Source organism: Notamacropus eugenii, chromosome 2, assembly GCF_028372415.1.
Source record: "Notamacropus eugenii isolate mMacEug1 chromosome 2, mMacEug1.pri_v2, whole genome shotgun sequence".
In the NCBI taxonomy this organism is placed as follows: domain Eukaryota; kingdom Metazoa; phylum Chordata; class Mammalia; order Diprotodontia; family Macropodidae; genus Notamacropus; species Notamacropus eugenii.
Genome location: NC_092873.1, coordinates 514,092,838 through 514,115,975, shown reverse-complemented (window position 1 = coordinate 514,115,975; position 23,138 = coordinate 514,092,838). Strand labels below are relative to the sequence as shown.

The 23,138-nt window shown below is 53.4% G+C and overlaps 1 protein-coding gene and 1 long non-coding RNA gene across 7 annotated transcripts; one reads left to right on the top strand and one right to left on the bottom strand.

Moving 5' to 3' along the window:
* Window positions 1-356: 356 nt before the first annotated feature.
* On the bottom strand, window positions 357-17,515 carry LRRC42 (leucine rich repeat containing 42). Of its 2 annotated transcripts, none has more exons than XM_072649527.1 (8): window positions 17,436-17,515; window positions 9,453-9,939; window positions 7,976-8,107; window positions 6,821-6,939; window positions 2,721-2,809; window positions 2,509-2,622; window positions 1,512-1,590; window positions 357-843 (listed from the first exon to the last, which is right to left on the bottom strand). In XM_072649527.1, exons 2-8 carry the CDS (start codon window positions 9,923-9,925, stop codon window positions 569-571), a joined length of 1,281 nt encoding a protein of 426 aa, XP_072505628.1. In that variant the 5' UTR covers window positions 9,926-9,939; window positions 17,436-17,515; the 3' UTR covers window positions 357-568. The 2 variants fall into 2 exon arrangements, with proteins under 2 accessions (XP_072505628.1, XP_072505630.1); XM_072649529.1 differs by lacking the exon at window positions 17,436-17,515 and adding an exon at window positions 16,973-17,221.
* Window positions 17,228-23,117, top strand: LOC140530176 (uncharacterized). 5 transcript variants are annotated; one of them, XR_011975832.1, is made up of 5 exons: window positions 17,228-17,315; window positions 18,832-19,093; window positions 19,428-19,523; window positions 19,628-20,650; window positions 20,760-23,117. It is a non-coding gene; the product is annotated as an uncharacterized lncRNA (long non-coding RNA). The 5 variants fall into 5 exon arrangements; XR_011975831.1 differs by lacking the exon at window positions 17,228-17,315 and adding an exon at window positions 17,536-17,594; XR_011975829.1 differs by lacking the exon at window positions 17,228-17,315 and adding an exon at window positions 17,640-18,365.
* Window positions 23,118-23,138: the final 21 nt, after the last annotated feature.

The window sequence follows — 23,138 nt, the reverse complement described above, 5'->3', positions numbered from 1 at the left end:
GAGAATAAAGAAGCACCTGACTCCTTCCTCTCAGTACAAGAGGTGGGGGGGGCCTATGGGCACAGAATGTGACATACGCTGTCAAGTTTGGTGTCTTTTGGCAGTAGTTTTGCTCATCTAAAAGCAAATGCCTTTTATTTCTGTGATTGAGCAGGGGGAGGGCCGTGGGCAGAAGGAAAGGACTGATGTGGGCAGGGGCCTGGCAGGAAAAAGGTGAAGGACAAGTCAGTCTTGGCAGTCAAAGTCTTCTCTGAGAAATGGAGTCAGAAAGGCAAACAGAGGCTCCAGGACATCTCCCTTCCCCTCCCCTTCCCTCCCCCAAGGCCTTGGCCCCACTCTAATCCAAGCACACCAGCTAACAACAGCAAAAAGGTTTATTTGAAAAATTACTATGTATTGAAAATATACAGTAGAAACGCCGGCCTCCTGCTCTGGATGCGAGCGCCCCGCCATCTTGGCTCACTCTACCAGGCCACGGCCCAATTCCAACCCCAAAGCCCACTGTCACTGGTCCCCTGGCGCCCCACAGTACAGTTGGGGCCAGAAGACGCCCTCCCCCCCTCACCCATCAGTAAGAATTAAGCAAGTCCCAGTCTTCCATGGTGAGGCAGACATACTTCTGCCTGGAGGATGAAGAAGAGCTCGGCGCTTCCTTGTCAGGCTCCTCCAGCGCTCTCTTCTTGGCGCTCTGGAGCTCAGGGCTCATGGCTGCTTCCCGTTTCAATGACGGCCCGTGGCATTCTGTGGCTTTCTCTTTATAGAACTGCAGTTTCTCGCCAGAGTTCATGTGGGCATCAGCTAAGGGACACTTGGCAGGGGCTTCTGTCCGGGGCCGCTTTCCATCTAGGGCAGAAGCAAAGACACAAACTGAGTCTGGTGTGAGAGTCTGTGAGGGCATCGAGGTCCACCCAATCTAGTGCCAGAACACTGCAGAGGGCTCATCCATCTCTGCTCCAAGACCTCCAGTGACAGTGAGCTCACTACCTGTCACAGCAGTCAATCCTGGGGGGATGGAGCAGCCATCAGCCTCCCTGTGACATCCCCCCACCGGGCCTCGTGCCCCATGCCTGCTGTTGGCCCCTTTTCGGTTTGGTGTAGAGAGTAGTACCCTCCAGGTCACTCTGATACATGACAGGTGACCCCAGCCCAGGCTGTCTGGACAGAAGGTGGCCTGAGGCATCAGGCCTCATAGACCAAACCCAGACCATGCTGGTGGCTCTGAGCTCTGTAGGCTCCACATCTCCCAGAACAAGCCCATCCTCTGGTGGGAAAGCTCCGGGGTCCAAGACCAGGGTATGAGTCCCAGCTCACTACTTACTAGCTGTGGGGGCGCCCCTGGGCCCCCACTTAACCTGGGCCTCTGTCTCCTACATGGTCCTGGGCGATCATCTCTAGATGACCTCCCAGCTCTGACCTTCTGTGACTCTGGCCTTCCTGCTGAGCAACAATAATGGACAGCTTTAACCGCTCAGAGAGCAGAGCAGAGGCAGGGCTGCGTCAGAGGTACGTACAGAAACGGGATGCCGCTGTCCGGGGCTTGTCCTGGCCTGTGACAGCTCCGGAGATCACGCGCTCCCACTGCAGAACAATCTGGAACAGAGACCACCACGGAGTCCACCACCATCCCACCGCAGGGGCCCTGCAGGCAGCCCCCACCTCCAGCCCCCCAACTCTTCAGCTCTGTGTCCTGGGAGGGGGGCAATGGGAGCCTGGGAAAGCTAGCCGCACAGCAAAGCTCCAGGATGGGCGGCAGCCCCCCTGACACCAAGCCTGGGGTCCTTCAGGGGTACCAGGGGAAAGCAGTCTTAAGACCATTTGTTTTGTCTTTCCCAGTATAATGTAAACTCCTGGAAGGCAGTCTTTCTGCCTTCACGTCCCCTGGGCCTGGCACAGAGCCTGGCACTACAAAGTGCTAGCCTTTATTTGAGGCTTCTGAAAGCTCCTGTCCATTCTGGTGGCGAGCAGCCAAGTGACCCAGCAGTGAAGAGCATGAGGCCTGGAATTGGGGAGGCCCGAGTTCAGATCTGGCCTCAGACACTCACTAGCTACGTAACCCTGGGCAAGTCACTTCACTTCTCAGGTTCCTCATCTGTAAAGCAGGGGTAATGAGAGCACCTCCCTCCCAAGGCTGTTGTGAAGATCAGATGGGATAGTATTTGTGAAGTGCTCAGGCCAGGGCCTGGCACACAGTAGGTACTACACAAACATTAGTTACTGTTATCTTCCCCTAGCCCTGCAACAAGGACAAGGCAGCATAGGGCAAGGCAATCATGTAGCTCCAGGAGGGGGAGCAAGGCCCTGAGCCCTGGGCTCCGATGAAGCACTTGCTGTGTGCACGACCCGGACCCAGGGCTAAACCCAAAGAGACAAAGCAAGGCCAGTAACATTCCCTGCCACTGAATGGGGGAGATAAATGACAAAACCTATTGACACAGACTCGGCCCTTGCCATCTTTGAACACACTACGTCAGTGTTCAGAGGGCTAGATGAGGTCGCTCCCCAGGGTACCTGGTCTGCCCAGCCCTCCGTCTTACAGCTGCTGTGGTCAAATTCTTTCAAAGGCACTTTGGAGTGAACGAGACCGATGTGAGTCTGAAGCTTGTGCATGACAGCCTTCACGTCCTAAGCAAGGAAGACACGGGTAAGTAATGCCCAGACTCACCCCCATCAGGGCATCAGCTACCATTCAGACAGTCCCCATAGGAGGGTTGTGCTCTCACCTGAAGACCAGTCCCAGAGATATCCAGACAGTTCAGTTTTCTAAAAGAGAAGAGGTAGCCAATTCCTGCATCGGTGATCTCCGGATTACCTGGAAAGAGAACCACAAGAGACTTGTTTCCCTGAAAATAAAATTTTGGGCCAAATATTAATCACAAGTCTAAGAAGTACTAGAGTAAACAGTTAGTAAGCAAACACTTAATAAGGACCTACTGTGTGCCAGGCACAAGAAAGGCAACAAAGAGCCTCTTCTCTCAAGGAGCTCACAGTTCCCTGGGGCTATAACAACATGGAGATAACCAGGTGCGCAGGAGCTGTTCAGGATGAACTGGAGATCCTGACCATCGTTAAACTCCTCCTTCAGGCTCTGGCCCCTTTCTCACTGGCCCACTGCTGCTCCTCGCACCCAGCACCCTCTCCATGGTTCCTGTCCCCATCCCCATCGCTTCCTCCAGAAATTTCTGGTTTCCTGAAAGGCTTGAGTCAGAGGCTCAAGCCTCCGTCTCTGAGATGGATGAGCTGGGCTATGTCCCATCTCCTCTTTGCTCCCATTTTAGACCACATGCCTCTCGAGGGCAGTGACCCTTCAAGCCTTCTTTGGGTCCCCAGCATTTGCACAGGCCGAACATAAACACTTGCTGATTGGCTGATGTCAAGTGACTGTGTCTATTTTGGAATCACATGGAAAAAAAGAGCCAGCCTCTGCTGGCATCCATGCAAGCTCAACTGCAGAATGGTGAACATCTGAGGGGAAATAAGAAGGGGCTGGTGGGTCAATGGCATCACCCTAGACTGGGATCAGGAGGCCTGAGCCAGCTACGATTCCCTCACTAGGCCTCAGCCTCCTCATTCACAATACAGGAACACTTACAACTGCGCAGTGTACGCACAGAACCAAGTGCTCTGCAGACCTTGTGGAACGTCACATCTTAGACAGCTGCACTCACCTCCTGCTGGGGGATGGTCCTCGGCTGGGACTTAATCCAGGTTTCATAAGGACTTAATGCTTAGGGGCCCCATGGTTGGGCACAACATGCCCAGGCAGGAAGGTCAGGATCCAACAGATCCAACAATCACCAAAACAGTCTCTGCTGACCCTGGGGGGCTGGGAAGGTTTTCTTTCTGCCTGTCTCCCAAGTGGGTTCATCATGTTGTAGATACATTCAGCACTAAAAGGTGCTGTCAAGAACCAAGTGGAAGCCACTGATGGCTGAGTGACAACTGGTATGAGTGGGATGGGAGCATGAGGAGAAGTTCAGAGAATGGTGGAATTCTCTGTCTGAACAGAAGCAGGGGAAAGCAGGCAGAACCCAGGGGATGACAGACACAGTGAGCAGATAAATGGAAATTCAGAGATCAAGGTCTGGCCAGGAGGGAGCTCGAATAGAGACAGACAACCCAACGCCCACAATCCTACTCTAGCGCTAAAGAAGCCAAATCCAGGCTACAGCAAGGACCTGTGGCCACAAGGCCCCAGGCAGCAGGGAAGGAGGACTCCCAGAAAAGCCTAGGCTGACACACAGTTTTCAGGGCCCTAAGTGCAAGCCACTCCCCTGAGGATGCTCCAGGCGGGCAGAGTCATGGATGAGCCCAAGAGCAGCAGGAAGTGCCCACATAGTCACAAGTGCCCAGACCTCTGTCTAGAGGTGCCACACAGGGTCGGAAGGTCAGCTGCTCTGAGCCTCAGAGATTCAGCAACAAAATCTGGAGAGAAGAATAAACCCGAGAAGGCCCCAAACCCTCTCGTCAACGACTGGAGTCTGTAAAGAAACTTTCAAAAACAGAGCCGACAAAACTGTGGATTGACTGAAAAATATTATGGCTCCTAAAATCTCTGCATGCCTGGGTTCTCAGCGCCAGCGCTCTTCATCAAGCTTATTTGTTACTAAAATACGGAGTTTTTCAGGCAGTAAAGATTAATGATTTACTCCGAGTGGGGGAAAGGGGTACTGGCTGAGGCATCATCGTCATCCCACACTGTATGCCCCAGGACCAACCTTTAGCCCACAGTGAGGCACCTCACCGCCCTCAGCGCTCTCACTGCCACTGGGACATGTTGCTCATGTGTGTTCCATGGCGTAAGGATTCAAACACAATCCTGATGACTGAAAGGCACCTGACCACTGTGTGAAGAACACCGGGGACACGGGTCGGTTCTCTGGCTCTTTGTGGTTGCTACTTACCTGCATCATCATTTTAATAAGCCAACTAAAAGGGCTAACCCAGAAGGAGAGCCTAGCTCCCCAGTGAAAAGAGCATACAGGAAAAAGGAGATTCTCTACCAGGACCACAAAAGCCCTGGAAGAAGGAACTGTAAGGAGAATGACAAAGGAGAGGAGGTGGCCGCCTCTGCCCAGCAATGGACTCCCTGAAAACCCTAAAAGCCTGGACACTCTCTTTCAAGAATTCATCAGGGAGAGGCAGCCCGGTGGCTCAGTGGATATAGCACCAGCCTAGGAGTCAGGAAGACCCGAGTTCAAATCTGACCTCAGACATTTACCAGTGGTGTGACCCTGGGCAAGTCACTTAACAGCAATTGCTTAAAAAAAAAAAAAGAATTCATAGATGAAAACTGACCAAATCTCTTAGACCAGAGTGCAAAGTAAAGACAGAAAGAATACACTGATCATCTCCTAAAAGACCCAAAAGGGAAAGCCTGCAATGTCATTGCCAGAGCTTCCACACTGAAGAATAAATATCCAAGCAGACAGAACTAGAGAGAGTCCAAGTACCGGGAACCATGGTCAGGATCACATAAGCCTTGCCAGCTTCTGTGGTGAAGGGGAGGTGATCTTCAAACAGAATCTCTTCCAAAAGGCAACAAATGGAGGCTTATGACCAAGAAGGACTCCACCTGCAAAGCTGAGCATACTTCTACAGGGGGAAAATGGACCTTGCATGAAATAGAAGACTTCCAAGCATTTCTGATGCAAAGAACTGAGCTGAACGGAAATTGTGAAATGCAAATGCAAGAGAAATCTAGAAAGGTACCTTCACTGGAGCAGCTGAAAGGAGCAGTGAGATGATGAAAGCCTGACATCCTAATGGGGGAGAAGAAGCAGGTGTCACTTCAGAATCTTAATGTTTTCAAAGGAAACTAATGGAATTAAATAAGAAAAGCAGGGGACCTATGGGTACATGGAATCGGTTCTAAGAGGGACAAGAGAAGGAAGGGTAAAGGGAGGTATCCATAGTGGGCAAAGGAGGAAGGGGGGAACTTGCTCTTGGTGAGAAGGGGACAGGTGGGTAACAAACAGGTGTGCCTCATTCTTGTCTAACACAGAGGAGGTGGAAAACCTCCACCCTCAGCCACACTTATAAACACAGAATGAGGGACACAAGCTCAATCAGCAAACAGGCAGGGCTAGGAGTGGGTCAAGGAGGCCAAGGTGTGGGCAGATTAGTCACAAGTAAAACAAATTTTCTCATCCTCAAGGAGGAAGCAAAAGACAAAAAGGTTTGGAACCTAAGGGAATGTTGATCCATCATGGGTAATGGCTGAAACTTCATGTACAAATGTGAGGAAACATTACTGAGCTGGTGGAAAGCCCCAGAGACTATGCCAGGGACCCTTGCTGCAGAGTGGAGGAAGAAGAGGGATGGAGGAACTCTGACACAGCATGGATGTGCTTGGCTTGGTCCAGCTTCTTGGTTATGAAGGGTCTTTCCTGTGTTTAATTAGAGGAGGAGTCTGAGGGGGAGAAGAGGTAATGAGAGAAAAGCAGGAAGCAAAGAAGGAAGTAAAGAAGAGAGGAAGGAAAGGAAGAAAGAGAGAAAGGAAGGAAAAGAGAAAGAAAGGATGGGGTGGGGGGCACCGAAACATCTAGCAAGGGTGGGAGAAGGAAGCTCAGACAGGAGCAGTAACACTGTGGAAAAGAGATTCACATATCACACACATAACCCTCTACCCATTCTACTTTGATTCCAGAAATGCTCTTTTTTGGTATTGCTTAAGTTCAAACTAAAGAAATTTTTTCGGGTTCGTTAAAAGAGAGAAGGGAGCTGGGCTAGAAGGTGGCACAGACCTGGCCACCATGGCCAACTAGGCCACTTCTCTGGACTCGAGGCTGGTGCCCTCCCACTGTGACTGCACCAAACTTACAGGACAAGTCGAGTAAGGCAAGGTTTTCCAGTCCTCTTCTCATCACCCGAACGGGAGCTGTCATTCTCCGAACCCCGGCATCAGAGAGGCAATTGTCCTTCAGGTGGAGCTGGGTCACGCTGTGGGAGTGAAGCCACAGACACCAGAATTTACTTGGGGGGCTCTGCATGGAGCCCCAGCTGAGCTCCCATGAGGCTTCCCCAACCCACCTCCCTCAAGTGGCCCCAGCACTGGCTGGGCACACGTCTGTGCCTTGGCCTCTCAGACTCCTTGCATTTACTCTGCAAACTTTCATTCCATACGTGTGTGCACTGGTCTCATTCCAGTAACCTGATCCTCTTCTTTGTCTTTATACCCAAATGCCCATCATGGCACCCAGCCATGACAGTCACAGAATACCAAAACAAGTGTTTAAATTAAGATTCTCAAAAGTGATTTGTTTGATTATTTATAACTCTTCAAACAAGGTAAAAAGTGACACCCCCTCCCCATTTCTTGAGCCCTGGAAGGCTCTAATAGCCTGACCTGAGGGGCTCTGAGCCTGAGCCCAGGAATGGGCGAGCTGCTTCCTGCCCCAAGACCAGAACAGCTGAGTTCAGCAAGGCTCCATGTCACACTGGATGCAGGGCCATCAATTTTTTCCCAAAGAACTCAAAGATAATTTGCCAAGGTGAGGGAGAGCCTGAGCCGGTGGCAGGAAGACCAACTCCCCAAAGGATCTGTGTTCTACAAGAAAAGCTGAGCAGTTCTGTAGCTATGAAATGAACAGGAAAAATCAGGACCGAGAGCAATCATTCTCTACACTCTTGGACAGCCTGGCGTGAGCGGCTAGGTGACCGAAGGCAGATCCAATGCGTGATCTTGCATTCAGTAGCAGGGGTGAGACGGAATGGACACAGCCTGAGGAGGTTGTCAGAAAGCACCCAGTCCTCAATAAACACCATGGGACAATGGGAAAGGTCCTGGGTTCAAATTCTGCCTCTGTTACCTACTATTCCTGTGTGACCTAGACCTCAATCTCCCCCACTATAAAGTGATGCCCTGCTGGCCCCTGCGGTCCCTTTCACCTCTGGGTGGAGGAGCCTGTGAAAGGCTCAGTGGACTCTGGGGCCTCCGTGTGGCATAGCCGGGGGTGGCATGGCTGATAGGCCCTACCTGGACAGGGCCTCATTGGTGAGATGCTCCAGGAGCTCATGCTCATCCCCAAGCTTACAGCAAGAAAGATCCAAGCAGGTCAGCTCCCGGAAAGACTTGATCTCTTCGAGCTTTTCTGAAATCACCAGGTACCTGCCAAGGACAGAGACTAGTCAGTGTACTTTTCCTTTGGGCCCCAGATGCCAGGTCTAAGTGGCCACACTGCCTGCCTCTGGCCATGGCTGTAAAGGGTCTGCCCTCAGCCCCTCACTCTCACAACTCCCTGAATGTGTTTCACTTGTGGTGAGCTAAGCAGTAAAGGAGAAATTAGGGGCTGAGGTGAGCAATGTTGTTAACGTTACTGGGCGGCTGCAGCTCTCCCAAGGAGAAAGCCAGCCGAGACTGTGCTCTACCCAATGCTGGTGGTGACACGAAGCCAGTGAGAAAAAATGAAGAGGGTTCAGGTGTGTGGAGGAAAAGCCTTGCTCTGCCAGCCCCACCTTTCCAGTGTCCAGGGAAATCATCCCTGAAAAGGTGCTGTGCTGCAGGATAGTGTGGAAGGTTTAGACCCCTCTCTGCTGCCTGTAGGGCAGGCAGGGAGAGGAGGTGGGACCCAGGGCTAGCTTCTTCCATCCCCACACCAAGGTAAGATGTGCTCCCAGCCCAACTCCCAAGGGCAGATGGCTCAGGGCCTAGAAGTCCCTCTGAAATGCTGAATCAGAGGTGGTGGATGACAGGCGCAGCACAGTTCACAGACCGACCTTACCTGGCCAGTCATATTTTAATTGCACTGTAAATAAAACTGCTATTTTCTATCTTCCAATCACAGACTTAATGGGGATTTGGGGAATTGCTGAACAACCAGAGGAAAAAAAAAGCCATGTAGCTACTAAGAATTAATCAAGAGATTTTTGTGCTTTTAGAACAAGGGCTGTTGGTGGAGGATGTGAGAGTCAAAGCCAGGAACCCAGCCAGGGAGGAAAGGAAGCCCCCCTGGGAACTCCTGATGATAGCTCCCTACATGAGAGGCCCAGGGGGCATCTGGGGCTCTAGGGGAGGGGATGACTGGGCAGGCCAGAGCAGCTCAGCCTCCTTAGTTGGACAGCAGGCCTGGGCTGTGCTGTTTCCTGCACTATAAAGCCAAAAAAACCCTTCCCCCCTTCAATTTGGGATGTCACTCCAGACCAGAAGTATCCCAATATGACCTTTGCAAATAAACTAGAAACCTCTGGCATCCACCTTAGAGAGAAGAGGTAGGCCTCTCCTTATAGAGAGTCCCTGAGGTCTCTCTCAGCTCTAGCTGGAGAAACCTACGTTTCTAAGTCATTCTCTCTCCCTGGGCCTCAGTGTCTCACCTGCAGAATGGGGGGCTGAACTAGGAAGGCAAACCTATCCAAGCTCAGCATCCTGGGGCATTGAGTCTGGCCTGCACCTGAACAAGCCTGCCCTCCTGTCATAGGGAGCCTCTTTAATCTTTAGTTTTCAGACCCCCACTTACCTATTACGAAGACAGAGAGAGCACAGCACCAGACGCCCATAGGCCTCTGTAAATTTCTGCAAGGCACGAAGCCCTGCGCCAGGCTCTGTGAACTTGTGCCTGGCTTCTGCGGCAGAGAACAGCTTCTCGGCAATCTGCTCGGGGAAGCCGATGAGGGAGTCAATGTGGTCAACGTTGTCGGAGATGAAGCCCAGCACAAGGCTGAAGAGAGACTTGGCTGAGTAACGGAGGTTCCCTTCCCTTGTGTACGTGAAGATGAAGTGGTCCGTCTTCTCCCTCCTGGTCGCGTCATCTTCCCTGTTCATGCACAGCTCCACGGAGAAACCTTTGGGGAACAACTTCAAAGGCCTTGGCTCCCGCAAGCTGCTTGTGACGCCATCGAGGGCAAGGCTTACCATGTGGAGGCGGCCATTTTCCCTGACATAGATAGGACCGGGGTCCGGGCAACTTTGTGATCTGAGGTAGCAAGACATTCCCCTGGCTGCACCTACAAAAAGCAAGACCCAAAAGGAGGAGGCTGGCTTAGCTAGAAGACTAAGACAGTCACTAAACAGACATTCATTAAGCTCCAACTCTGTGCCAAGCCCTGTGCTAGGTACTGGGAGAAGTACAGAGAAGACCTGCCCTGGAGGCACATACAGCTCAGAGGGGAGAAGTAAAAGAGACACAAGCAAGAAGCACTGATTGCATCCCTAACATGTGCCTGGTTAACAGAGATACAAAGACAAAAGACCAAGGAGATGGTCACTTCCTACAGGAGATGATGCACTAACACGTCTATCTGGCTGTCATTTCAGTCGAGTCTAACTTTTCCGTGGCCCCATCTGGTGTTTTCATGGCAGAGATCCTAGAGTGGTTTGCCCTTTCCTTCTCCAGCTCATTTTACACATTAAGAAACTGAGGCAAACAGGGTTCAATGACTTGCCCAGGGTCACACAGCTAGTAAGAGTCTGAAGCCAGATTTGAACTCAGGAAGATGAGTCTTCCTGCCTCCAGGCCAGGCACTCTGTGCATGACAGCGCAACCTAGGTGCCCCAACAGTATATAAATGCTATATTCACAAGACCTAGAGATTTAGAATATGAAAATTATCCAAAAGGAACACATGTTGAAAAGGCCTCTGAGGGAAAAATCAAAGTAAGGGTCAATGCTGGACGTGGAGGAGAGCGTGGCTCTGCTGCTGCTTCACCACGTGACCTTGGACAAACTATTTGTCCCTCAGTTTCCCATAAAATGAAGGAGCTGGGCTTGGGCAGGGCCTGGCATCCAGTCTGAAATCCTGTAGTTTCACAGTTTTATCAATATCAGAAAAAGAAGTCATCTCTCAACCCAAAAATGTGGCTCCTGGGAGGAGTCCAGCCTTGTTCCTGTGCAAGACGGGACAAGATTCTACATGGAGCCAAGAATATTTGAAGGCTGAAAATGCTGTTTTTATGAACAGATAAAACCCTACTTTTTTCTACAAAAGGTCTGTCCTGATCCTTTCGCACTTCTGGCTGCTTCTGCTGAAACAGTGTGGGGATGGGCATGGAGAGCTGTAGCAAGCAGTAAGATCCAAGGCCCCGAACAGCCAAGATCCCTTCAGCAAGGATGGATCCCTGCTGCCCATGGGGGCTACAGACAGCCACACTTGTGTGTGAGGGCAGTCAGCCCGGGGCTGCTAGGGAACAGCCCAGCTTCCTAGCAGCAGCATCCACCCCTCTCCCAGCCACTCCTGCTCCTAGTCAGGAAATACTCCCCTAAGGAGGAAGCTTGATCCTAATGGGGGCAGAGGGAGCACAAGGGATCCTCGAAGTCTATGAACAGCTCCACAGTCTGAAATGATGGAGATGGACAGTCCAGTTCGGTCCAAGCCTTTATTAACAAACTGTATACAACGTACTGGGAGCAGATCTAGGGACACAAGCTCGGCACGAGGGTCAGCACTTGATGGCTGACCTCGAAAGTGAAGAATGACACTAGGCACAGTGTGATGGGGACCAAGCCGAGCTCCAGACAGAAGGAGCAAAGACTCTTAAGGGGTAAGAGCATGCTTTCAGCTTTGTAGGTTTCTTGGAGGCTGGAACAGCCCTGGGCAGGGTTCTAGCACTGACTCAGCATTGGCTCCCTCTGGGCCCTCTTAGGTGTCCCAGAAGGGCAGCCACCTCCCTTCCCTGCCTGATCCTCAGCATACATGCAAACACATGCACGCACTCACACAAGGATGGAAATGGGTACTCAAGAGGAGGTCACCATGGGAACTGTGGGTAATATAAAGGAATGTGTTAAAAAGCTGTGGGCCATGGCCCAAGGAGTGCTGGGCCTAGGCTGGCTCCGCTGTCTGCAGTGCACACAATCACTGTGGCTAGCTGACTGTGGGACTGGTTGAACTCCCTGACAGGTCCTGGGCTCTCCAGTTCTTCACTATAGAGTCTGATTCCAACCAGCAGGGGTCACTAATGGCCCCGAGACCCACCAACTGGAAACCCTGGAATTGGCTCAAAGGGGTTCTCCCATTTTACAGATGAGGAAGGGAAGACCAAGGAGGTGGCCACCCAGGTTCTAAGCAGCTGAGCTAGGATTCAAACCAGTCCAGGGGTTCAATGATTCAGCCAAGATGACTGGGAGTAAGCAGAGCTGGGTGGCACCTGAACCACAGACTCCACAGACCCCAGACTCCAAATCCAGCACTATTCTGACTGCTTGGCCCAGGAAGTCACATAGAGCAGACTTCTTGGGCTGCCCCCGGGGTAGGCCACCATCCTGGACTTCTAGGCCCCACACAAGCCTGGCTAACCAGGCAAGCTCCTGAACCCCTGGCAAACTGTCTACATCAGTAGAAAAAAAAGACAAACTCTTCCTTTCCTGAGGTTTTGGGCCACATCAACATGTGCCATGCCATCCCACACCCCGAAGCCCATCCATCCTCTGATTACTTCTGTGTTCCCTCCAGGGACGGATCTCTCCAACGGGAGGCTCCTGGGGGCCTACAGAATAAGGAAACAGAAGAGGAGGGGGAGCCCAGGAGGGCCTCAGGCAGGACACTTCAGCTTCCCCAGTCGCCACAGGACCTGTGCAGTGCAGCGCTCAGAGATTTAGAGCTGGGAGGGGCCTCAGAGGCAAGTGGGGAGACTGAGGCCTGCCCTGAGACTCCAGCTCCTTAAGTGTCTGAGGCTGACGACAGAGAACAGGAAAAGAGACGTGCTGGTGCTGGAATCCAGGACCTATAGCTTGGACTTGTTAGGAAAGATAGCATTCTACACTTGGTTTCCAAGCACTCCTACTTGATGGAATCTCTTTCTAAACCTTTCTGTTCTCTTGTAAAGTGCTTCTTTCTTAGAACAATGCACAACATCTCAACAGCGTAAACCACTCCAGGACAGCACAATCCAGGTTCAAATCCCAGCTCTAGCAGACCTTGGCCTCTCTGGGAAAAATGAAGGCAGGTGGGGAGCTGGACTCAGGGATGTCCAAGGACGTGCTCTGAGGCCTACTGCTCGGCTTCTTCTTCCTGAGAATGAGAGGCAGGAGCTGCCTGCCCATCTGGAAAAGCTCAGATGGCCAACACTGGTCCAGGCTGACTTTTCCACTGCGTTTCATGCAGGCCAGCCGATTCTCCTGTAAAAATCAGGGCCATCTTACTCTCATGTGGGGGACCCAAAACGTCAGGTAAAGAGAAAAACATTGTCCCTGCCTCTCTCCCTGCCTGATGCTCTCCCCACCGCCCGTCATTCAAAAACCCTCGACTTGATCCTGCCAAGCTCTCAAAAACCCTTGCATCCCTCCTCTCCACCCAGTGTCACTTCAGGGGGAAGGGGCCTGAGGGCCTGACGTCCAAGGGGTCACTGCAGCCTCAGCCTCCATCTCACTTGGCACAGCACCAGAAAGTTCTTCCTGATGTCCACTGGCCTCTTGGCCACTGCCCCCTGGGTTCAGGCAGGGGTCTGAGCCTTCTTAGACACTTCTGGAAGGCAGTTGCATGCCCATGCTCAGTCTTCTCTTCTCCTTTCTCACTTCCCATCTTCTCTAGGAAGTCTTCCATGTCTGACGGCACCCCTATCCCCACGTCATTCTGCCCCTCCTTATGGCTCTCAGTATATGGGCACATGCCATGTGCCCTCCGTGCTAGAAGCCAAGAGCCCAGCGGCCAGGGATCAGGTCTCATTCATCTCTTCTGGCTGCTGCTAAAAGTGACGGAGTTTCTGGGCCTCACCACTGCTGCCTGGATCCTCACTTTCACACAGGCCTGTCCTGCAGTGAGTGTGCCCAGCCTCTTCTCCTCCTGCTCTGCCCTGACACGTCTGCACTCTTGGACTCAGGGCCGCTGCTCCATCCTTGTTCTGCCTACCCTCTACGGGAAGGCACCCCCATTTTCCCATCAGGGGTATCCCACAAGACTCCATTTCTGGTGATCTCACTAGCTCCTGGAGGCTTAGCAGTCACATGCACACAGAAGACTCCTGAATCTCTAGCCAGCCCCTGTCTTTCGCTAATCCCACAAAGTCACCAATGGCCCTCCTTGTGTGGGACTCACAAATGGAAAGCATCTCCAAGATCATCTGGGCCAGTGAGGAAACAGGTTCTGAGACACCAAATGACACAAGCCAGGAGGTGAGCAAGGGTCTTCCCACCCTCTGCTTCTTCTCCTTTTCTACATGGCTCTATCAGCATCGAAACCCAACATAAAACCTGTCATCTTCCCCCCAACTCATCTTCCTCTAAATTGGCCCATTTCAGAGGACACCGTTGTCCTTCTTGGCACCATAACCTTGGAGGCATACTCAGATCTTCCAGTCTATTCCCAAGGCCTATGGATCCTACCTCCATGACATCTTGCACACTTTTAAGGTAATAAGCATTTATATAATGCCTGCTATGTGCCAGACAGCATGGTTAAGTGGGCTTTTTTCCCCCAAATATCATTTCATTCTGCTGCACACAACAACCCTGCAAGATAGATGCTATTACCATTTTAAAGATGAGAAGATGGAAGCAAACAGGTTAAATGCTTTGCTCAGGGTCCTCCAGTTAAGAAGTGTCTGAGGCAGGATTTGAACTCAAGTCTTCCTGACTCCAGGTTGTGTTCAATCTACACCACCAGCTGCTGCCTCATTTCTATCTTGCTGCTCTCTCTTTACCCTTTCCTCATCCTGTCTCCCCAATCTCCATCCATTCATTGAGTGTTTACCAAAATCACTTTCTGAAGTCCAGATTTGATGGAGCCCCTCCTCTGTTCAGACATCCAGGGGCTCCCCAACCTCTAAGACTCAGCTTCTTACCTGACCCCCCCCCGAAGCACATGGCCTTGTTTTTTGATAAATATATTTCAAATTGCATTTCAAACCATATTTCAATTGGTTTCCTTTATAATACTATGTATTTACTTTGTGCATTTAAAAAACAATATTCTGAGAAGGGTCCTCAGGTCTTCCCAGCCCACCCGTTGGCTGAAGAGTCCCTGCTCTAGGAAAAAATACCAATTATTCAGCGTAAGGCTGCCAGTCTTTATACTGCTCCCCTTTCCAGGGCAGCCAAACCCAACTGCCAGCTCCTCTGCAAACCCAACCTTCTACCACCCACAGGGCTTTTATTCTTGCCCTGTGCCTCACCTGAATCATCTTCCTTCCTCATCTCTGCCTATGTACTGGACACTGTGCTAATCTCTGGGGATATAGAGAAAGGCAAAAGCAACCCAGTCCCTGCTCTCAAGGAGCTCCCAGTATGCCAGGGGAGACCACATGCTGACGTTTGCACATTCTCCACGGGTACGTACAAACAAGATGGCGACAGGATGACCTGAGGATCGTCTGGGAGCGAAGGCCTGGCAAAGGCTCCTGGCAGGAGCTGAGACTTGTAGGAATCTCCACCATGCGCAGTCTTCCCCGATCTCCCCAGCTGTCCGCACCTTCTCCCCTTCTCCAATGACTCCAAAAGGATCCAGGCAGCTCTGTGGTCCAGTGAAGAAAGTGCAGGGCCTGGGGTCGAGAAGACCCAACTCTGAATCCCACCTCAGACGCTCAGGACCCGCTCTGGGCCTGGTTCTTCCTCTCTAGCACTGGCTTCTAGAGTCGTGGTGAGCATCAAATGGAAATACAAATGCAGGGCACCAAAGGAATGCTGGCCACCTTAGGGCTGGGCTCCTTAACGCAGCTCAGAATCATTCTGGAGAATCTCACCTCTGCCCTCCTGAGCTTGGCCAGAGTCTGCTCCACCTCCGGGGGCCTGGCCTGTGCCAAGGCACCCAAGGAGCCCGGCGCCAGCTGGACTGCCCCTCTTCGTGGTTCAAACCTTCCTTGGACCACGTCCTTGACTCTTTCTCTGCCTCATCCCTGGTGTGCCCACCTCAGGCCCCGGGCTGCCCTTTGGGTGGGCCTTGGCTTCCTTCTTCAGAGGCTGCGCGCCCCATGACAGACAAAAGCTGGGAGGGAGGAGATGAGCCGCTGCTTCCAGAAGCCCGGGGTCATTAGGGTAAGGCCGGCGGCCCACGGTCCTGCTCCTGGTCACCTCCGGGCCCAGCCCCCTACCTACTTCAGGTGTGGCGCGCAGACACGCGGACGCACGGACACACAGACACACTGACACGCAGACACACGGACGGCACAACTGAGTCCGGTCAGCGGGCCCCATCCGGACACGTGCCCGGAGGCCTCCACCCAGCCCACAGCAGGGCAGGGGGCTGGGGCAGAGGGAGGGGGGCAGCGGCCCCCCCCAGCCTCAGTTTCCCCGCGTGTAAAAGGAGGGCCGGCCTGGCGTCCGTGCTCCCCAAGGGTGCAGGCTGCCGGGCCTTCCTCAGAACGGCCCACATTGGCACGGCGGAGAGAAGGGGGGCCAGCTGCCCGACCCCGGGGGGCTCCCATGCCCCCCCGGACCTCGCGGCCTTCTCACCACTCCCCAGACCCCCCAGGGTGGCTCACGGTCCTCCCAGCTCGGGCCCCCTCCCCTCCCCCAGGTCACGCATCCCTCCCCCCCCCAATCGCCGCACCCATTCCCCTCCCCCCAACCTCTCCCAATGAACCCCCGCCAAGGCCCCGGCGCCGGGCGGCGGCCTCGGAGCCCACTGGGCCCCCCTCCGCCGCTGGGCCCCCCCCTCCGCCGCTGGGCCCCCCCTCCGCTGGGCCCCCCCCTCCGCCGCCGGGCCCCCCTCCGCCGCCGGGGCCCCCCTCCGCCGCTGGGCCCCCCTCCGCCGCTGGGCCCCCCTCCGCCGCTGGGCCCCCCCCTCCGCCGCTGGGCCCCCCCTCCGCTGGGCCCCCCCCCTCCGCCGCTGGGCCCCCCCCTCCGCCGCCGGGGCCCCCCTCCGCCGCTGGGCCCCCCTCCGCCGCTGGGCCCCCCCCCTCCGCCGCTGGGCCCCCCCTCCGCTGGGCCCCCCCCTCCGCCGCTGGGCCCCCCCCTCCGCCGCCGGGCGCCCCCCTCCGCCGCCGGGGCCCCCCCCTCCGCCGCCGGGGCCCCCCTCCGCCGCCGGGGCCCCCCCTCCGCTGGGCCCCCCCTCCGCCGTGCAGGCCGTTGGCCCCCCGGCCCGGCCCGGCCCGGCCCCTCCCCCTTACCTGCGCCCGGCCGCCTCGGGGGCCGCTGCGCCCCCCCGCTCTTCCGCCTTCGCTTCCGCCGCCCCCTCCCCGCCGCCCCGAGGGCTCCGCCAGCTCCGGCCCCCGGCCTCCCGCCTCGGGCTGGCCCCGCTCGTCCCTCCGTCGGGCCCCGGGACCCGGCCCAGGCCAAAGGAATAGGGGGAAGGCAAGGGGAAGAAGGGGGGGCGCGAGCCCGGCAGCGCAGGCGCGCGGACCGGGCAGGCTCGGGCCCGGGAGCGCGCGCGGGCGCGCGGGCGCGGCAGGGCGCGGCAGACGCGCAGGCGCGGCAGGGGCCTGGGCGAGAAGCCGAGGACCGAGGACACAGGTAAGACCGAGCAGGGTCGCGGGGACGGGGGCGGGGGCAGGGTCGGGTCCCGGCGGGGGCCGCGCGGGGGGCGGGGCGCGCGTGCGCGCGACAAGGAGCGCTCCCTTCTCTTCCCCCCACCTTTCTCCTGCGGGCGCGCGCCCGAGGGGCCGGCGAGGACGGCGAACTTCCCACGGGGCTTAGCGGGCGAAGGGGCGGGGCTGACGGCGGGAGAAGGGGCGGGGCTGGGAGGGGGCGGGGACGGACAGGAGGCCGGGCGGATCGAGCCCAGGCTCCGCGGTAAGGGCCGGGGCGCGAGGAAGACCGGGGCTTGGCTGGGGGCCAGTGGCGGGACCTGATGGGGCGGGTTGGACCGAGTCAGGACGGGGAGAGGCAGAAGGGAGGGCCGGGGCGGGAGCAGTGGGTGCCCGGGCATGGGAGGAGGGGCCGGAGGCCGAAGGCCGGGAGGAGCGGAGACCGAGGCGGAGGGCCTGGATCCCTGGGCTGGAACTGGCCAGGAGGGAGGAGCGGGGGGAGGGGCGGAGCGAAGTGAAGGATGGTGCGCGACAGGAAGCAGAGAGGGGATTGGAGAGAACGGGAAGGGGGCGTGGCCACGGGAGGGCGGGGGCGGGGCGGAGGGAAGGAAGGTGCTGAGGGGGCGGGGCAGAAGTCGAGGGCCGCTGCGAGAGTGTGCCCGCGTAGCGGAGAGAGGCGTTTAGCGACGGGTTTTGGGGGCGGGGCGCATGCCGACGACTGCTTCGAGCCTGGGGAGGGGGAGGGCAAGGGGAGGTAGGCTCGTGCCGTGGGTGGGCGTGGCGAACAACGTGGTGGGCGGAGGATGCCGAGCAACCGTTGAGGGTCTGGGCCTGCGGGAGTGGGGGTGGGGAAAGGAGGGCCCAGGCGCGGGCAGGGGCCCGAAGAAAGAGTGGGAATTGAACGAATGAAGAAAGCGAGCGTGAATTTAGAGCACACCCGGGGCCGCAGGCTGGGAGACGGGCCGAAGCTCCCAGACTGACGGGGTGACACGGAAGGGGCGGAGTCCCCTGCTCCCGCCGCGGGTCTGCATCCCACGTGAGGGCCCAGGACGTGGGAGGAGAAGCATCCTGTCTGGATCGGCACGGGGCGCCGAGCGGCGCTGGGCCTGGGTCCCCAAGGGGGCACCTGAGGAAAACTCCCTGGAGCCCGCCCCTCCCCCTCAGGGGCCGCTCCTCCCCCCCAGGGGCCCGCCCCTCCCCTCCAGGCGCCCGCCCCTCCCCTTCCAGGGGGCCGCTCCTCCCCCCAGGGGCCGCTCCTCCCCCCCAGGGGCCCGCCCCTCCCCTCCAGGCGCCCGCTCCTCCCCCCAGGGGCCGCTCCTCCCCCCCAGGGGCCCGCCCCTCCCCCCAGGGGCCGCTCCTCCCCCCCAGGGGCCCGCCCCTCCCCTCCAGGCGCCTGCCCCTCCCCCTCCAGTGGCCCGCCCCTCCCCTTCCGGTGGCCCCCCTCTCCAGGAGCCACCCCCACCGGTGCAGTTTGCTATGTCTTTCTCCAATTCATTTTACAGATGAGGAAACTGAGGCCCGCAGGGTCCAGTGACTTGCCCAGGGTCACAGTGCCTGAGGCTTTCTGACCCTGTGCGCTTGGACACCTACTGAAAAGATGAAAGTGTCATCAACTTCCACCTTAGGAAACTGAGGTTCAGTGACCCCCCGTGGGGCACAAGGGTAGGGGATTCAAACAAATCCTCGGCAGCCAACATCATTGCTTTGTCCCTGTGCCTTTAAAAGGAGGAACCCTGAGATCCAGAACCAGCAGTCTGGCACATAGTAGGTGCTTAAGGAGTTTTTGTTTATTATCAGAAGGTATCCTAGTATATTGGGAAGAGTCTTGGATTTTCAATCACAGGACCTGACATGCCAGTCCTGGTTCTGCTCCTTATAATTGTGTGATCTTAAGTAAATAACTAAACGTTTCAGAACCTTAGTACCTCATCTGAAAAAGGTGAGGGGGTAGATTAGAAGGTCTCTAAGGTCTCTTCAGGTTTGAAACCTATGACTGTTGTCCCCCTTCCCACCCCTATTAATAGAACTGTAAGAAGCCCAGAGAAGCAATCATTCAGAAGTAAACTAGCTATGAATAATTATTTAATTGTTTTAAAAGGCTCACAGGGATTTGGAATCATTGGCTGAAAGCAGTCACACATCTGGACCTGGATGGAACTGCAAGTCAGTTCAGAATCTCAGATTCCGGCAGCAGGTCAGTTGAGTGGTGGTTAAACCTGTGGGTGAAGGACTCCTGAAAAGAAACTTCCTTAAGGGAGAGAGGATGGAGTTACTCTCTTTTTCCTTCCCCTTGACTAGTTGATGTCCTCAAGAACCTCAAAAGTTCTGGAATTCTCCTAAGAGATGTTAGCAGTGGACCTGGAGCAACAGTGGCTGAAGTCAGCATGTGCATGGGGATCTGAGATGCACAAACTGGACACATTGAGGAAAGGGCTCCATGAGGTCACCAAGCCTCAGAACCCAGGCAGAGTTCCCAGAGGGGTGCTCCATGAGGACTCTACAAAGAGAGAAAAGGATTTCCAAGAGCTTTGAGTTTTTACAATTTGGCCAAATGCACTGTTTGAATCCTCCCCAAGGATTTTGTGTTTGCAAAGGGAAAGTACATTCCTAGTTGGGGAGAAGTTTCTGTAACAACTGTACTTGCTGTATCTGCTTAGTAAAATATCATTTCTAAAACCTAATTAAGCCTGTCTGATAATCCATGTGGAACACACCTTTGGGGGCTTGGAAGCAATGATACTAGAAACCCCAGCCCCTCAGAATTTTCTGAAACATTGAAGAGATCACCTTCAGGGTCCTAGCCTACTTGTGGGAGTAGGAGTTGGGGAATTAGTTACATTGTGAATCAATCACATCTTGATTTAACTTTCAAGTTCATGGTTTCATGTTGCACCTCTACAAAATATTCAGAAAATTTTGGGTAGGTAAGGTGTGGTGAATAAGAACAAGGTGTGAAGTAGAAGGGCATTGAGGTGGTAACATAGGAAAAAGCTAAAAATTAAACAGCAGAGGGAAAGTGGGGAACCTTGGAGTCATCCTTGCCTATAATAGTATCCACTCATTCATTTGACAAATGTGACAGTCCCTACTGTGGGCTCTCCTGTCATCCTGTTCTGTATCTGGCCACTGGACCCAGATGACTCCAGAGAAGAAAGCGAGGCTGGTGACCTGGCACCACCCCTCCTCACTTAAATCCATTTCCAAGTCTTGGCTTCATCTTCCTGATGTCCGGGTAGTCTTCAAGAAGAAAGGACAAACGAACACCACAGCACTGAGGATCGAGGGGAGATGCAAAGTGAGACTATCACTTCTCCTAAGGAGGTGAGTGTCTAACAGAAATAATAACAGTATGGAACATTCCATGAGGAGAGTGTGAGAGGGGTTGTTTTCCTTTTTCTCCCTCTCATTTCTGACATCCTTCTCCCACCAGAGCCAGGTCCTCATCACCTCAGACCTGACCTACTGCTACAGTCTTCTATCTGGTGTTCCAGCTTCTAATCTCTGCGTCTCCGATCCATCCTTCAACAGTATGACTGGATCAGGTTTGCACACTTCACCCCTCTGGGTCAGAAGCCTTTCATGTCTCCCCATTGCCTTGGAATGAGGTCCTTCCCCCTAGCCTAGTGTTCAAGGTCCCTGGCACAGCAGATTGCCTGGTAGGTGCTATTTTCATTCATTATTTAAGTGCTGAGCATTGTAACCATTGCCAGTCACTAAAAACACTTCCTGCCTTACCTTACCTGCCTTAGCTAGGAGGCAAATAGTTAAAGACATTATCCAACAACATCAACCACCTGTAACTATTAAAAAAGGTTCAAGAGGCACAGTTTCTGGATAATTATTTTATTAATAAAAGGATGGTCATTTGGCCAGTTCTCTTAGACCAAACACACTCATGGTGGAGGGCTCACAGTTTATATCCCCTTCCAATGAGGAACTGATGTCATCCATCATCACAACACCTTTGGACAGAAAAAATACCTCTCCACCAGACCACTCTCAGTTATAACAGAACACTCCCAGCCTTGGGCTACCTCCAGCACTTCTTAAACTTTTTCTTAAGTTCTTAAGAACTTTTAAGTGCTGAAGGAGTCCAGAGTGGAAAAAGTTTAAGAAGCCCTGGTCCAGACTGGTTTGGGCTTTTAGAACTTTTTCTACTGCTGCTGCTACTGAGCTGCTGAATTAGTGCTGCTGCTGCTACCACCGCTGCTACTGATAATCTTTGGAAAACTGGAGGAAAGAAGAAGTGCCCCAGGACTGGAGATGAGCAGATATCCTCCTGATTTTCCAGAAAGGGAAGCCTGTGTATGTCTGTAAACCAGTGGGTTTCCCTTGTAATTCTGGTCAGCATTGGAGCAGGCACTATTAAGGGAAAGCTAAGTGCTAAGGTCCTCAAGACCAGGTCACAGTGCCTCCCCTTATTTCCTTGGGTCAGGTGACCTTGATCATGGAAATATGGTTGATTTCACCAAAGCAGCTGACAGCCTCCTGCTTCCCAGAGACAGACCACACAGGGCTTGGATCCCAGCAGTTCTGTATTAGTGAGGGCAAAGAAGAGAGAAATATTTAAAATGTTAGTTATTATCTAGAAAAGGACATGGTGATCACAAAACCCAACTTTGTCAAGAATAGGTCATGCCTATTAACCTTATTTCATTTCTGAACAGGGTTAATAAATTTAATGATGATATTTAAAAAGTATATACACTTTTAAAACTTTATAACAGAAATTCAGAGTTTTATATACAGCCTTTTTTGTTTATTGAAATGCTTAAGTTAACAATAAAAAGTAATTTTTAAAAATTGACTGCTCTAATAGGGATAGATTTACTTCTTGTTGAGTTGTGTCCAACTCTCCCTGACCCCATTTTGTGTTTTCTTGGCAAAGATACTCGAGTGGTTTGCCATTTTCTTCTCCAGGTCATTGTACAGATGAGGAAACTGAGGCAAACAGGGTGAAGTGACTTGCCCAGGGTCACAGCTTATGAGTGTCTGACGCTTGATTGGAATTCAGGTCTTCCAGACTCCAGACCCAATGTTCTATCCACTGAGCTGCCTAGCTGCCTCAGATACATTTACGTAAATGTTAGCAAAACAGTTGACAAAGTGTCTCATACCACTTTTGTGGAAAAGATGAAGAAATGTGAGCTAGATAATATTAATGATAATAGCTAAGATTTATATAACAATTTAACATTTACCAGGCGTTTTACATGTACTTTCTCACTTAACAACCCTCTGAGATAAGTCCTGCTAGAATTATCCCCATTTTATAGAAAAGGAAACTAAGAGGTTAAGACTTGCACATGGACATAGGCAGTGTCTGAGGCCAGATTCGAACCTAGTTCTTTCAGATCCAAGTCCATGACTGTGTTACACCACACCACAAACAACCTGATTAGTCCTACCTGCTAACGAGGAGTAATTATTAATGGTCATTAAAAGGAAGTCTCTAGTGCAGTGCCCCATGGATCTATAGCTGGCTTTTACTATTTGCTGTTTTTTTATTGATAACTTGGATAGCATATTTACCAAGTTAGCAGATGACGCAAAGCTGGGGGAGGTGTTAACTAATACATTGACTGATGTAGGATTCAAACATTTGGGCAAACAAGAACTTTGATTTTTTTTTTTACTCTGGACTTATGATTTCATAGGGAATTTCCAATGTGGAAACCTTCATCCTCTGATGGAACTTAATCAGTTAAACAGCAAATATTTATTGAGTGACTACTGTATGCTCTAGGTACTAAGGATAAAAAAAAATAAAAGCAGTCCTTGCTCTCAGGTTGATGCTTATATCGTTCTT

Excerpts from the sequence above, each read along its gene's own strand:
- LRRC42 (XM_072649527.1), bottom strand. The coding sequence starts at position 9,925 with ATGTCTTGCTACCTCAGATCACAAAGTTGCCCGGACCCCGGTCCTATC. Across the intron at positions 2,623-2,720 it reads TCTCTGGGACTGGTCTTCAG|GACGTGAAGGCTGTCATGCA; the intron begins GTGAGAGCACAA and ends TTCCTTGCTTAG. Across the intron at positions 1,591-2,508 it reads CGGAGGGCTGGGCAGACCAG|ATTGTTCTGCAGTGGGAGCG; the intron begins GTACCCTGGGGA and ends TCTCTGTTCCAG.